The following is a 15,068-nucleotide window of genomic DNA, read 5'->3' as shown; positions in this document are numbered from 1 at the left end:
CGAGCAAAGGACCTTAAATGACTTCACAGAATTTGATTATGAGTCTAGGATTTTCTTGGGAAGTGGTTTTCAATGCTCAACAATCTAAAAATTTCAATATTCAACGCCCCCTGGGGACCATATACAAAAACCAATGACCTTGAAACTCACTACAATCATAGAACATGTCAGCAGCTACGATTTTGTAATCGATTTCGATTACAAAATATGCCTGGTTACCAATCTAATATGGAAATACTAAGTAATTCTATTATTCAATGACCCCTGGTGACCATATGCAAAGTCCAATGACCTTGAAACTCACCACAATAATAGAACATGTCATAGACTACAACTTTCGGCAATTGATCATGGTAACAAAATATGCCTAGGTACCAATCTAATCAGGAAATACTAGGTTATTCTACTATTCAACGCCCCCTGGTGACCATATAGAATAACTAAAGTCCTTAAAACTCACCACAATCATAGACAATGTCATGAGCTACAACTTTTCAATTGATTGTGGGAAGTTTTGAAGACGCTTCAAGATAATGTCTTCATATTTGGTTGATACATGTATCTACCCTAGACACATCTTCAGCCCAAAAACTGGCCCCGTCACAATCAAGATGGCCGACTGGCAGCAGAAACCCTAATAAGTTCTGTCACGGCTAAACGACCACTGATCGGCCGGCACGTGGTCGAGACGGAGCTTGCTAACCCGACTGTGGCATGCGAGGCAGTAAACCGACTATGGCATGTGAGCGTGGTATTTTGTATGAACATGATGCATTTTGTGGTGTCCACAATTTCATGGAATATTTGCTCTAGGCCCACTTGATTTTTAAATATATGCGGCAGTTGACACAGACATGAATTAAAGTAGACCTCACAATCGGCAGAATGAATATGAAGCTTGCTCCAAAAACCCTAACTGGTATATTACATGCAAGTAATAAGAGCGCCTGTGACTGGTAACTATCACCGACCGATTTCTACCCTTTCTTAATTCTTTCTACCACCATACCATTTATCTGTCAGGAGGAACACTTTCCAAAAATGGTGTATTACACAGCCCTTTCCTCAATTTGAGGGCCTCTCTCCTGCTAACCTAAGTTCTTGTCATGGCATTGGCTTCTGTCCTTGGACTGGACTGGAGCGACTGTCAAATCAAATGCAATTGAGTATTTTGATTGTTGAACTCTTGTTTTGTAACTTTCTATCTACCCTTATTTTATATCATTCTTTGCAAATAGAGAGTGCTGTCTGTTTTCTAAAAAATTAGAGGAGATAGGCTTATCGGTCATCAGAAAAAGCATGTCTACCGATTGTAGGCCCTAACTTAAGGCGCCTGTACACGAGAACATTTTGCGCTGGGCAAATTTCGTTCGCATTTAGCGCAAAATATAGACCCATGCACGTGAGCCGAAAAATGCGCTCAGTAAAGGGAGCTGTAGCAAGTGTGCATCATACAACTGTTACTGCATAGGCCTATTTGCACCATATTCAAGCGACTTTTCATCATCCTTGTCCAATCTATTTGAATGTAAAGAGCAATTCTTCAGTTCCTTTTTTACATCTACATCAAAATTGAGGGTCTTGCAAGGAGGGAAAACTGATTCTATTAATTCAACTAACGCCATACCATACAGAAAGTGATAATCATGTAATATATCAAGCATCATGCGCATTGACGACGAATGCAGCGTAAAGTGTACGCGAGAGCACACGAGCCAAAAACTGCGCACTTTGCGTCTGCGTTATTCAACTCACGTGCAGTGGCCTTAACCAGCAGTATGGTAGTTCATTCAGCATTGTGTCATTGTGTTTTTTTTTAGGGGATGGCAAGGAATGTTGGCGTATGGTTGTCAAACATTTGTGGTCATTATTGAAACGAAGAGCTGTCAAACTCTGCAGACGTTAGGACGACATAAAGCTCCAGTTTGTAAGGTATCGTCTTCACAATTTAGCAAAATTGACATAAAATAGGCTTAACTGGTGTATTCCCATTTATTCATCCACATACAGTTGACGCCGCACGTGTCAGATGCGATCAACTCACATAACTGTTCAACTCGGATGTTTGTTGGAATATTTTTGTGACGCTATTTATGAACCAAATAACATCCAACTCAGATATCGCTCAGATATCAAAAACAATTTGACTTTTTTACACGATTCAATTTCTATGTCATTAAGAATCTATGGTTCAGTGTTTGAGAAATTGTCATACAATCATCAGAAATGAAACTGTGGTAGTAGTTGAATAAAGCAGAAAATAGATACCGGTACCCAGCTTATAACCGATTGCATTAGTTGTATGAAAACTGTTTCATTACCAGTGATTCAAAACATCCCTGGGAACATCTACTGGGCAACTCTGATAATTAAAAATTGCTTAAAAAGTAGCTGCGTATGTCTGTTATAAGGTGAAATGGGCGAGAGAAAACTATCACCACGACCTGATGAACCCGTACACTCTGCGCGTAGCGTCCGGTGACACTGGCGGTAAGATAATCGTTTGGGACGTCATCCAGGCATCGGTGAAAGCCGAATTCTGCGATGGTTCGAAGCATATCCAGGATATGGAATGGATTTCGTCGCAGGACGTGTCTCATGATCTACTCGCCACTATACACCCGCCGTATACCGTTATATTATGGAATGCAGACACGGGCACGAAACTGTGGAAAAAGAATTACGCGGAGACCCTGTTATCATTCTCCTTTGATCCGTTTGATGCGAATCGCGTTGCTTGTAAGTAGCAAACTTTTCTCCGATGGAGCTGTATAATTCTTAATGTAACTAGGGGGGTGGGAGTATGATACATGCCAAATCTTAACAGTGCTATTATTACTATTGTATAGTTACTTTTTCATCCAATTCAATCTCTTTTTTTTCAGTTCTTGGTTCAGACTGTGTAGTCTTCATAAATGACTTCTCACTTTCAAAATGTCCGACCAGTAATGGTAAAAAATTCTACATATCTAGTCCTAGCAGTTCAGGTAAATTTGGTCTCGTTTTTAGTATACCGGTAACCATCATGTAGGCCCAATTTCGTAGATATTTTCCTAATTTTGGTTATTATAATAACCCAGTATTGGGGCTGGGTATTGTAGATTTATTTTGAGTCTTATGTTGAATTTTTAATTCTCATTATAACCAACCGTTTAAGTTAGAAGTTTATTTCGAATTTTGATTCAGGTAATAATGGTGGTAGTTCGTCTAACAGCTCCAATAGCGTTCATAAGTCAACATCAAAAGGGTCCTTGGGAAAACGCATGAGCCGGATTCTGGTCGGAGAAGGAAATAAGAGGTTTGTAGTTGATGAACATGAACTGATCGGTCGCGATAATTATTATTTACCAATATTTGGTGCCTTATTGAATAGAATATTGCTCTAAGGCACTTACGTTGATACATTATTAAAGTGTGGCTAACCATAAGCTTGCATAAAAAGATAGGTTTTTAGAGCTAATCTAAAATAGTAACAATTTAAACTATCAGGAAAAATATAATCTTATTTTGAGATTTAACATTTTCACGAATTCGAGACGATAAGGTTGCAGATTGTGAAACACATTTTACTCACGGATTTGATTATTTTTCACAGAGTGGAAGAAGAAAATGTGGCTTTGAACGAATGCCTTCAGTTGACCTATCTGCTGTCATGTCGACATCATCTTCTACTGGTCTACTCTCGCGAGATGCTTATTTTGGATTTAGAAATCAACCAGACAGTGGGAATCATACCGATGGAGCGAACTGGATCTCCTTTCATTCAAGTAGGTACCGACACCTCGACCTCACTAAGTGCCACTTAATAAGGCATTATTGGTGGGTTCAAGGTTTCTTTTTCCCAATGATTACGGGGAGCTTGCTAGTGTAGAATCTGAGACTCCACTAGAATTGGAACCATGAACGCTGGATTGATGAGACGTGAAAGACTGATGTTTCAAAGCACTCGGCCACTGCCCCTTCAAACTGTGTTTGAAGGCGAAGTCTTTGCTTAGAATTTTGATTAGCGTGTGGTTACATTTTATCAAACACATATTGGTGATGGATTATTTTGTTCAGGTAATCCCGTGCCAGCAGAGAGATGTCTTATTGGCGCTACATGAGAGCGGCAGTGTCAGTGTTAGGATTAGACGTCGTGGTAATGTAATCATTACACCCGACCTCGGAACTGGAAGTATGACTAGTTTAATCAGTCAAGGTAATTCATTCTGTTCATTCTATTGCTTGATTAAGATATCTGAATAAACACAATTTTTGCACGCGACAGTCTTCAAAATTGTTTCAGCAAAAATTTTACTCTAAAGGGTTAAGACATTGGAAATGAACAAAACTGTGGAACTAAGATCCCGGTTTACAGTTCTCTCGTAGGACTTAAACTAAGAATAGATATACTACTTAACCTTCGACAAGTACTTGTTAATTAAGGTAGTTGTGGCTCAACCTCGTCAACTTCCTTGTAGATGAAGGCGGACCTCCTCTCGATGTCGTGTACGATCTCCGCTGCCAGTCAGATCCTCTGAGAGTGACAAAGAATAACCGCGTAGTCAGCGTTGCCGCGTGTCCCGTGTCGGAGAGAACCATCGCGTTGGTCATGAGCGATGGTAAAACACTGTTCTGGAAGTTGAACACTGTAGATTTTCATCTTCCCGTACGTAATTGTCTCACAATACTGAATTCTATTTCATGAGTTGTGAATCAAGTGCTACTTTAACTAAAGCTTAATAATTACTGAGCATGTAGGAATAGGCAAATTGTGAGCTTTTACATACTGGTTCTGGTTCAGATTTCTAGATTACGGACAAAATGCAAATGAACTCAAATTCTACAGTAATATTGGTTTAAATTGGAAAATTTAGTTTTGTTTGGTAACTTTTAAGTAACCTCTGAATTGTTGCAAGATTCCATAGTCATGTTACAGGTCGATTCATACCAGTAGATATGTTATAAAAGCTCAGGCTTTGGTGGCGAATATAATATTCACCACCAAAGCCTGAGCTTTTATATTTTGTAGTGTTCTTGTAACAAATTTGTGAATACTTCTCAAAGAAGATTCAACAGTTAGCGTTTTTTATCGCCAAAATTATTTGATTTTTTAAGAATCAGAGCGTAATGGGAAGTCAGATTTCTGGCTCGGGGATTTCGCCGCTTTACACACCCGGCTATAGCCTCGATGTTCAGTTTCAATTTCCGCCGGACGGCAATTCGACGTTGCCGCTTCACTGCGACAAATCGCATCCGAAACATTCGTTGTGCGATCTGTTCGGGCAGATGGAATCGTTCGTGTTGGACGGTCAGACGTCAGCAGCACGTCATAAACAGCACAGCGTTATGTTGAAGTTCGTAATGACCGGTATGGTCACTGGTGTCGCTGCACCTGCCCTAGTGATTCGTATGTGTCCGGCTTTGACGACGAAGAATTGGAACGTTTACCAACCGATGATTGCTCTAGGTCTGTATATATGAATCTTATTAATCGGAAGGATTTCAAAATACGTAGATCACTTTTATGCAATTTGATGGCGGATTTTATTAAGAATGGCACCTTTCCATTTATATTAGGGGCTCACAATGGTGTCATCCAAGTTTATAATTTGTCGAGTGGTGAATTATGGAGAGAGTATGGTATTCATTCGTGTAGCGTCAGGTAAAATTGTGATTTTTCGCAGTTAACTTTATAGAACACATCTGTTTGCCACACTTATCCTTTGAAAACACTAGCGCCATTTTCTGCAGTGAGTGGGCATGTATACCCTGGTCAAAATCCAGTGCGCGATTATAAACTTGTATGCGAAATCATTTTGGCACTTCTAGGGGTATTGAGTGGGTTAGTTTGCACAGTTTTCTGTCATATGCCTACCCGACGCCAGGCACTAGCGGCCAGGTGAAGAATGAACTCATATTGACGAACATGCAGACTGGAAAAACTGTGCAATATCGTCAAAATCGCGACGAAGAAACTCCAATTGAAATGGTGAAAATATCACACCTCAAGTAAGAATTCGATTTCATCGTATATGACACGATAGTCTTGATCGTTCTTATTTCTAACCTGTTACTTATTCCTGAATATAGACAGTACTTTGTCGTCGTGTTCAAAGACAAACCGTTTGAACTTTGGGATCTTCGAACGGGCACTTTACTGAGAGAAATGCCGAAGAACTTCCCTCATATAACTGCATTGGTATGTGCTGCCAGAGATCCGATATCATTGTGTTTATGTATACGGGAAAGTAGTAACTTATGAATCTCCTAGAATCATAGGAATCAATAGATTTTGGAAAGGGCGTAGAAAAAAACTTACTTTCTCTGCAATATTTTTACAAGGGTACTATAGAATGCTGATTTTCAACAGGAATGGTCCCCATCTCATAACATGAAATCGTTGAAGAAGAGACTGGCTCAAGAAGGAACCCAAACTAATATCAGTCAAATCGATGTGTCAGCAAATCCTGCCGAAACGAAGTATGTAATGAACAATATATACAAAATTCAAGAGCTTTCAGTCGTGACGATATTTTTGCCGATTTTCCTATTGTAGCGTGAAGCCACAATCGTCAACTGTTTCAGCGCGAGAACACTTCGTTTTTACCGATTCCGACGGATTGCTTTATCATTTCATCGTTGAAGGCAACATGATCAAAGATGGTTCGAAGATTCCACCCGATGTGAGTAGCGAATCTATGATTCTCTTGTTGTACAGTAGACTCAGTTGAAGTTAGTGTTTTCGTTTTGAGTTAGGTGATAATTCGAGTTATGGATGATGGAATTCTAATCGATATTGTTTGCAATGATGCTAGGATTTGTGTTAGAATTATGTGATAACTTGGCTTGAAAGGATTGAGTTAAGAATTAGGCTGAATTTGTTGTACTATCATTCTAGGGTGGAATGGGAAGCATCACATCAATAGCGTGGAAAGGTGATATGATGGTTTTAGGTGATGTCGATGGCAATCTGAATCTGTGGGATCTGAAAGCTCGAGTCTCAAGGTGAGCCTTTATATCAATCTAGAAATAACGATTATAAACAGGTTTACTATCCGTAATGCGAAAGTTTAATCGCAAATGACTGAGAAAATTGAAAATAAGGTTTATTTATGATCCAACACATGTTGTACATATTGTCCATTATTGTTCGTGGTGAATTTCATTGGAAAAACTTTCTCTATTCTATTTATAGAGCGATTCCTACTCATCGTGGTTGGGTACGCAAGGTTAAATTCGCTCCAGGCCGCGGCAACCATAAGCTATTGGTTCTTTACAATGACGGCATCGATATTTGGGACGCTAAAGAGGTAAACACGCAGAGAGAATACTTTTCTTTTCTTTATTAAAGTGTCTCCCTTCATTTTCCTTAGATGAAAAACTCTTCTCGTTTTCCCCGTTGATTCTATGGCAATTGTACATTACAGCAAGGTGTTTTTGTTAAAACGTGGAAAACATCTTATGTTGTCCCCTCTTTTAAAAGGGGTGTAATAAATGTTGTAAGTAGGAATGAGTTCGAATACGATACCCCTAGTAATATGCCCTGCACTTTCCTTTCCTCTGCATACTTCCTGTTAAGTAACCTCAATGTAATTCTCTGTCAATGATTCGATGAACACATAATATGCTATTACAACAATTTCAAGTCATAGTGCATATTTGAACATATTGTGTTGAAATATTCTAAAGATAGGGAACAAGCATAAATTTATGGGATTCTTTTGAGAAATAAGGAATATCAATGCTCTAAAATGGATCTCCATCTTGAACATCTATTCAATACAAATCTATCCCTGCCAACATCACTCCATTAGATTGTATTTATCAACCGATATGAAAAATAAGGATCAATAATATACACAGTCTTAGTAAGTTATACTCGGTACATGAATATCTTATACAGAAGACTCCACCTAAAGCGGTACTGGTTTATCTGGTAATCCATTCAATTCGGTAAAATAAAGATAAGATTTTTGTTTGTTGCTGTTTTTCAATACATACATATAGCCTAGTCGGGTATCACTGGCTCTATTCGTTAATCTACCTTATCCGGTAAAATTTTTCGCGGAATTTTTGAGAAGCATGAAAACTGAAGTGTATTCAAGGACTGGTATATTATATAAGGAAGCAAACCATCAGCGATTTGCTACGATCTGATCATATGAAATACAAAGAAATTAAACATTTGACTGCCGTTAGGTTCAATTATTTCCTACTTTCATCCATTAATTTTTGTGGTTTTTCAAACTGGTAACCGCCTAATTCGTTAGAAAAATGTAGGTACCAACTACCAGTTTAGGCGAAGTCTACTGTATGCAATGGATACATCACTTGATTAGGTTTCATGTAGCATGAGATTATTTCTTACACGTATTTTTCTTATATATCTCAGCTCGATCAACTCAGTACAATCAAGAGTCCGAAAGATATCGCGAAGGTTCTCGATGCAGAATGGGCCGGATCAGATAAGCCTGTGATAATCACGGCAGACGGATGCCTGCGAGTTTTAGATATCAAATTAAAAGTCGATTGTTCTCCACTTGATGACTACGTGTTGCCAGGTTGGGTCCATCCCGTGAACATTCTCGAAAGTATTTTTTCGACGAATGTATCTTAACTTAATCTACGCTTAATTCTACGTTTAATTTCAGAGCCATTGTTTTCGCCAAATCTTCAGTTGCCGAAAGTAGCACTCACATTGAAATATTTGCTGCAACACCAACCATGGAAAAAAGAATATTCGCTTCACTTGGAGGGATTGTTAAATGAAGAGTGGACTGCCATTCAAGAGTCAGTAAATGAGGAATTCAATTTGCTCGACAGGTGAATAAATAAACTGCTTGAACCGTAATGAACCCGCCTTTATTTGATTAAATTTGTGGTTTAATCATGGGCTCTAAAACGAACCATGGTTTAATTCATCATTTACTAACTTACTTAGGACTTTTGTCCCAGCGGGGAGCTTTACTCCTTAATCATACCATCTGTCTGTCCGTAGATGGAAGCCAGTTATTCCAGAAAGTTTTGAAGACGCTTCAATGGATTGTATTGATATTTGGTTTATACATGTATCTACCCTCGACACATCTGTAGATGGTTATGGTTGGTGTCTGCATATGTTCACCAGAGGCAGTGAATAGCATTTCCTTATTTATTCGTCTCAATGCTTATTTTGTAACTGCAAGCGATTGCATAAGTTAGCTCATGACAATTTCCTCGAACTCATTCATTGCTCAAATTGTCAGATTATCAAGCTCACCAAGTTCAACACTTCGTTGTTTCTAAATTTCAGTGAACTGAAAGAGTTCCTTCCTATTTGTCCGTTTGGAACGGCACAGAGGGCTTTGTTAGTTGCACGACTGTTCGGTGATGAATCAGAGGTGCATTTCTGGACAATCGCGTTGCATTTTCTGCGCACGGAGAAAAGTGATCCGATGAGCAAAGTAAGAAAATATAACAACATTCTACATCTATCAAACTTTGTCGAAATACGCTTCAATGAAATCATTTTCAAATATGTGAAGAATTTAAGTTGTTAGTTGGATCAGCTGACAGGGATCCAGGGGATCTATCAATTCATGGGACCAAAAACTTTTGTACGCCTGATAATGGCTAATAGTCTTTAACATTGCGCAAATATATATACTCTTCTATTCAAGTTTCTCGTTTTGGCTGAATTTATTGTGGGATTTCTCTCGTTATCATCTTACACGGATATTGCGTATCTTCTCGTCTCAAAAAATTTTTTTGTTCTGAATTTGTTATCATATTTGCATTTAACCTTGTATTGCAATGTACAAACCACCCTCTAGGCCCGCCAATGGGCTTCTTGTTTCTTTTTATTCTGGGTGCTGGCAAAAAACTGATTCTCTCCGATTCTCAATATTTTTCAGATGGCAGCTTCAGTTGCGGCGACAACGCCCGTTTCTCAGGATATCAGCAACAACCTGCTGGTGTTCGAAGACGCTGAAAAGTCCGACACCCAGAAAGAGTCGTCGTCCTCTGCGTGGATGTTCATCAAAGATAAACCATTGAACACGTGTTATGACGTATTATGTGATAGTTCGAGTTTTCAGGTTAGTTACATGATACGTATTATTTTGAGACCTGCCCAGAAAAATGGCTTCCTCCATCTATGCGCCTATAATTACATTTGATTTACCAGTACTTCAAAGCCAACAATGATGTCCAGGCAGATTTTCCTTTTGTACACCAACATTATTACAAGTTTGCCAATTCAGTGCCAAGCTCGAGATTAGGACTGGATGCCAAGTCAATGGCAACATAAAGCCCGAGTGTACCCAGTATCGAGTATACCTAGTCAATGACAGCATGAACGCCTCGTTGAGTGGGTGTAGCCTTCTTCCCTGTATCAGGGTCTGCAGGTAAACATTCGCTATAACCAGGGTTTTGTTTGATTTATAGAAATATCAATTAGAACGCGTTGCTCTTCATGACAGCAAACGAGCGACATACGAACACACGTGCAAATGTGCTGAAAATTTGATACTTCTCGGACAAACCGATCGGGCTGTGCAATTGCTGTTAGAAACTGAGCCAGAAAACGATGGCTACTACGTAGACTGTCTAAGGTATTTGTATAAAAGTGAAATTGCTAATTGTCACAATTTAAAAGAAAATCACAAGAGGGCTGGAGTAATTTAAAAATTGTTCGCATTTTAATTCAAGGGCGTGTTTAGTAGCCAGTGTTCGATCATCAGGGGCTTCGCAGAGTACTATAAAACTAGTCGCTACGAATCTGATTGCAAATGATAAACTTTCAGGTACGCAAGAAATACATGCGCTTTCTCATGCCTCATCATCTTAAATTTCAATGATTTGTTAAAATCAAAATAATTTATTTCTTATAGAGGGTGTACAGTTATTGTGTTTGATTGATAAAGGTTTCGATGCCTGTCGTTATCTACAGACATACAGTCAGTGGGATCAAGCTGCCTGGTTAGCTAAGGTAATGCCCGACTCCTGTCATACTTCACACCGGATCCAATTCTCCATTCGAGAGTAAGATCGGACGCATCAAATTTAGTTCATTCTTTAGATAATATTTAAGCTTTTCATATACCATACTGGTGGTACTCTGTACGTGCATCAATTAACGAAACTAAGCTCTAAAATGTGTACGAAAGTTGCTAATCCCAATTTGAGTTTAAGACCAAGGCACCACTTCCATAGTTGGGAGATAACTCTATTGTTTCTGTTGTTAAAATATCAAAATTTAGTTCATTTCAATGTTTTCACTCGAGGAAATTACCTCTTTCTTATATCTGTCAATAGATCAATAACTTGTGTCTTTTAATTTCAGGCTATGTTGAACTATCAGGAATGTTCAGAGATCATGAAGCGATGGGTTGATCATTTATGTTCTCCACAAGTCAATCAGAAAGTAAGCAAAATCTAAAATCCTTTATCCGGTAGATGAGAAATTGAATTGTTTTCGTCAAAATCTCAAAATAATTTCGTAATTCATAAATTTTCTCCCACAGAGTAAAGCCATGTTAGTTCTGTTGTCATTGGGTCAGTTCTATAAAGTATTGGAGATGTTGTACGGCATGCGTTACTTCGACAGAGCTGCCTTGTTTGTCGAAGCTTGTTTCGAATTCGGACTCATGGAGAAAACGGAAAAAACCAGTATCCTTTTAGATATTTTACTTGCGGTGTAGTGCTTGAAATTAGATGTAGCCGACATAGGAGTAATCCGTAGAAAATAGCTAAGCAAAAATTTTGAACACGATACACTTCTAGAAACCGGGTACAGGAATAATTCTAACAATCTGCAAATTTTCAATACGTGTAATAACCTTGACACATTTTTGTGCAGCACCTCTTATAGAAGCAGTTTTCCTGGAATACGCGCGATTCATGATCAACATGGGAAACCAAAAAGGTGCCGAGCATTATTGTCACCAGGCCGGTGAGAATGGCAAACAACTCCTTAAAGAGGTTGAAATACTGTTTGCCGACTGAACTCTGATTATCAACTTCGAGTCAAGTATTGCCATCAAGGAAAGAAGAAACGTAAGAAAAATTAGTGGAGTCATATTTAAAGCTATTTTTGAGCATTTTGTTTGAGTTTGCAATTTATGTTGGCATAATTCAAGAGTTCAGCTATCATGTACTGGTACACATGTATTGCATAATGGGAAGGAAGGAATCTAGAATAATATGAATTACTTTTTGTTGTAATTACCGGATACATAACAGTATAGTAATACTAAATGGCTTAACATTGGCTGGCACACAAAAACATGCGTATCTTATAAATGGAAAACCTGCATTTATTAAGTTCCTTTCACAAACTTGCGTATCATTCCAATTGTCTGAAATGTTGCTTTTGTTATTGCTATTATTAGCAAGATTTCTTGTACAAATACATGTAAATTTATGAAAAACTAATATCTTAATAATATATCTCCAAACAGTAAAATGTTAACCATGTACGTATAAAATTAGCTCTGAAGAATATATCAGTATACAACCATACACGACATGTTCTTTCTTATGCTAGTAATTTTGTAGATTCCTGTCAGTCAGAGTTCTTGTTCGATATTCTATTTAAACCTTTACGATATTAATTCTTGTAAAAAATTCGCAACAAACATCAAAATTCGGAGTCAAACATTTTATTCTAAAACACCAACTTTGTTCATCACTAGAAGGTAGATTGCGATTCAACAGATTACAGTCTTAGGTTTAAAGCATAAATCAATTTCACAGGTGTCACATTTTGGTTCAATTTTCAATTGTACATTGCCATAATTTCACTGTACCATCATCACTGCAGCTGGCCAATAGACCGGGTGTTACAGGATTCCAGTCTACGCTGTTTACGTCTTGTTGATGAGACTGTTTAATAGTCGTTCCTAAAGTAAATGACGGTTGATTCGGATCGGAAGTCGGTTCCTCTTCGAATATATGAATATTATCATCTCCACTTGCTGTGGCTATAAGTCCTGTTACATTACACCTAAAAAACAACATGTTATATATTATCATTCTTTAAGTCTCAAACGGGGAACACACAGCAAATTTAGTGCACAAAGTCGTTTCTTTCTGATCTGAAAGTGTCTCCCTCGCTGAAGCAGTATAATGTTTGTCTGTTGCAAAATCAGGATTCGAACCATGAGCAGTATGTGAAACTAGAGTACTTTGGCTTCGATCTCAAGGCACAGATAAATTTATTCCCAAGGTAAAGGGAATTCTATGTGAATCGGAAGCAACAATGGGTCGTTATCTCGTGAATGACAATAAAAGAATTTTTAACACATTTTCTGGAGAAAATGACAATTAAAGGCAGGCAATGGGCCCTGTGGCAAGTCTACTATCTATAATTCTAATATAGCTATAAACATACCATCGTATATCGTAGATTGGTCTCGAATGATATCCAGATAATGTGCAGACATTCTTCCAAGCCGGCTTGTTATTCGGCGTGGCTATTCCTTCTTCGTTTCCCGGTGGGTATTGATGCCAAATTTTTACAGTTTTATCATCACTCGCCGATACTATTCGCGATCCACGCTTATCAAAATCGATACTCCAAACCGTGGAATCGTGAGACTCTGGAATTCAATATTTGTATTTTGAGCCATGAAAATTGCGAGCCATCAGAACCGTGTTATAATGAACTTCAAACTATACAGTAATTATTTCTCAGAGAATACCATAATTTTGACCGTGATGTCAAGAGATTTTCTGGCCGGCTCGAGTAGTTCATTGTAATATGGTTCCATCGTATATTTTAGGAAACATTTTATGTAGGATAGTTGGTTATTTCTAATACCTAGAGTGTTCATGCAGGACCAATCATCACCATCATCTTCGTAGAGTTTAATACTGTCGTCATAACTTGCTGATGCTAACATCTAGTGTAGACAAAATATTCTAAGTGAAGTGAAATTTGATTTTTGAAGCAATTCATAGATTGATTTACAAACACGAATGACCGAGACCCTTCCAGCAATGGCTACCTCAAAAAATACCCTTTAACTGCCTAGTGATTAACTTTGAGTAGCTTGGATTGAAGCAGGTGATGTCAAAGGGGATTTTATGGTCAGTTATCTTTTCTGAGACTAGAGCATAGGATATAGTTATTCTATCAGATTACCTCTACATCTGGATGCCAAACAACTGATTTTACATCCTGTGTATGTGAACTGATAACACTAGCACACTCAAATTCTTCATCTTCATCCACTGAAAATTGTATCGTTTGAATTAAAATATTTTTATGACATTTTAGCTTTTTCAAAACATATGACAATGATCGAAATTCAAAATAGTCTGTCAATTGAAAAAAAAAGAAATAACAAAATCTGATTAAGCAATGACATCTAAGATACCTTCCCAAATCCAGACGCTTTTATCTCTACTGCACGTGGCTAACAGGTTTCCTGAACACGACCAAGCAACTCCTTTCACTTCGTTTTCGTGACCTTCTAACGTTGCGATGCATTCGAATGCATCGGCCTCCATTTTCCAAATGCAGATCGTCGCGTCGAAACTCCCAGATGCCAAATATTTACCGCAAGGCGACCAGCATACACAGCGTATCGTTCGCGAGTGTCCATCCTCGAGTACTGTCTTACACACCCAATTATCACCTGCAAACCGAAAAGTACATGCATTAGTCTCTATGGTCTTCTAGCCGACGCTTTCGTTGAGTCCATTATCTCAATCAGGAAAACTAAAAACAATATGGTTGGCCCCCACCGAGGATTGGTATCAGATGGAGTAATCCACTGACACATGTTTGCGAAGCTGTGGAGCGGATAACTCTCCGGCCCGGTCATGACTGAGTTTTAGTCCGAGTTCACCAGTAGCAAGTAGAAAATTTCGTATCTTCTGAAATTTACGCCTACCTTCTTTACCCCAAATACGTATGCACTTATCAGAACTACAAGACGCCAAAAGCGTTCCTTTCGGATTCCAACAAACTTTCCAAACACATTCTGAGTGGCCTTCTAAGATGCCAACCGCGCATGTAACCACCACGACCATTCTTACACTGAAAATAAGGCGAACCCGGAAATAATTTTTCCAACAAAACAAAATTGTTTCGTCGACGA

The 15,068-nt window shown here is 38.4% G+C and overlaps 2 protein-coding genes across 3 annotated transcripts; one reads left to right on the top strand and one right to left on the bottom strand.

Annotated features, from left to right (window-relative positions):
* The first annotated feature begins 789 nt into the window (after nucleotides 1-789).
* Nucleotides 790-12,467, top strand: LOC141898538 (WD repeat-containing protein 11-like). 2 transcript variants are annotated; one of them, XM_074784485.1, is made up of 27 exons: nucleotides 790-956; nucleotides 1,821-1,932; nucleotides 2,412-2,739; nucleotides 2,886-2,987; nucleotides 3,187-3,298; nucleotides 3,596-3,767; nucleotides 4,060-4,198; nucleotides 4,461-4,648; nucleotides 5,098-5,449; nucleotides 5,560-5,644; nucleotides 5,812-5,991; nucleotides 6,073-6,181; nucleotides 6,353-6,462; nucleotides 6,539-6,665; nucleotides 6,881-6,987; nucleotides 7,178-7,292; nucleotides 7,410-7,481; nucleotides 8,375-8,543; nucleotides 8,634-8,805; nucleotides 9,275-9,425; nucleotides 9,876-10,058; nucleotides 10,408-10,574; nucleotides 10,672-10,766; nucleotides 10,854-10,951; nucleotides 11,306-11,386; nucleotides 11,487-11,631; nucleotides 11,822-12,467. In XM_074784485.1, exons 1-27 carry the CDS (start codon nucleotides 886-888, stop codon nucleotides 11,965-11,967), a joined length of 3,888 nt encoding a protein of 1,295 aa, XP_074640586.1. In that variant the 5' UTR covers nucleotides 790-885; the 3' UTR covers nucleotides 11,968-12,467. The 2 variants fall into 2 exon arrangements, with proteins under 2 accessions (XP_074640586.1, XP_074640587.1); XM_074784486.1 differs by lacking the exon at nucleotides 7,410-7,481.
* Nucleotides 12,468-12,495: 28 nt separating this feature from the next.
* LOC141898539 (putative cytosolic iron-sulfur protein assembly protein CIAO1 homolog) lies at nucleotides 12,496-15,029 on the bottom strand. Its single transcript, XM_074784487.1, has 6 exons — nucleotides 14,862-15,029; nucleotides 14,343-14,603; nucleotides 14,108-14,196; nucleotides 13,784-13,865; nucleotides 13,355-13,562; nucleotides 12,496-12,967 (listed from the first exon to the last, which is right to left on the bottom strand). The coding sequence occupies exons 1-6, from the start codon at nucleotides 14,998-15,000 to the stop codon at nucleotides 12,733-12,735; spliced, it is 1,014 nt and encodes a 337-aa protein (XP_074640588.1). The 5' UTR covers nucleotides 15,001-15,029; the 3' UTR covers nucleotides 12,496-12,732.
* Between the last annotated feature and the right edge of the window lie 39 nt (nucleotides 15,030-15,068).

The sequence above is a fragment of the Tubulanus polymorphus genome, chromosome 2 (genome assembly GCF_964204645.1).
Source record: "Tubulanus polymorphus chromosome 2, tnTubPoly1.2, whole genome shotgun sequence".
Lineage (NCBI taxonomy): Eukaryota > Metazoa > Nemertea > Palaeonemertea > Tubulaniformes > Tubulanidae > Tubulanus > Tubulanus polymorphus.
The sequence above is the reverse complement of the archived record's forward strand: the minus strand, read 5'-3'. Positions and strand labels throughout refer to the sequence as shown.

Coding starts and splice junctions, on each gene's coding strand:
- LOC141898538 (XM_074784485.1), top strand. CDS start 886: ATGAATATGAAGCTTGCTCCAAAAACCCTAACTGGTATATTACATGCA. Junction 3,299..3,595: donor GTCGGAGAAGGAAATAAGAG/GTTTGTAGTTGA, acceptor TATTTTTCACAG/AGTGGAAGAAGAAAATGTGG. Junction 6,463..6,538: donor GCAAATCCTGCCGAAACGAA/GTATGTAATGAA, acceptor TTCCTATTGTAG/CGTGAAGCCACAATCGTCAA.
- LOC141898539 (XM_074784487.1), bottom strand. CDS start 15,000: ATGGTCGTGGTGGTTACATGCGCGGTTGGCATCTTAGAAGGCCACTCA. Junction 14,604..14,861: donor ACGTATTTGGGGTAAAGAAG/GTAGGCGTAAAT, acceptor TTCGGTTTGCAG/GTGATAATTGGGTGTGTAAG. Junction 12,968..13,354: donor CCAATCTACGATATACGATG/GTATGTTTATAG, acceptor GTTGTTTTTTAG/GTGTAATGTAACAGGACTTA.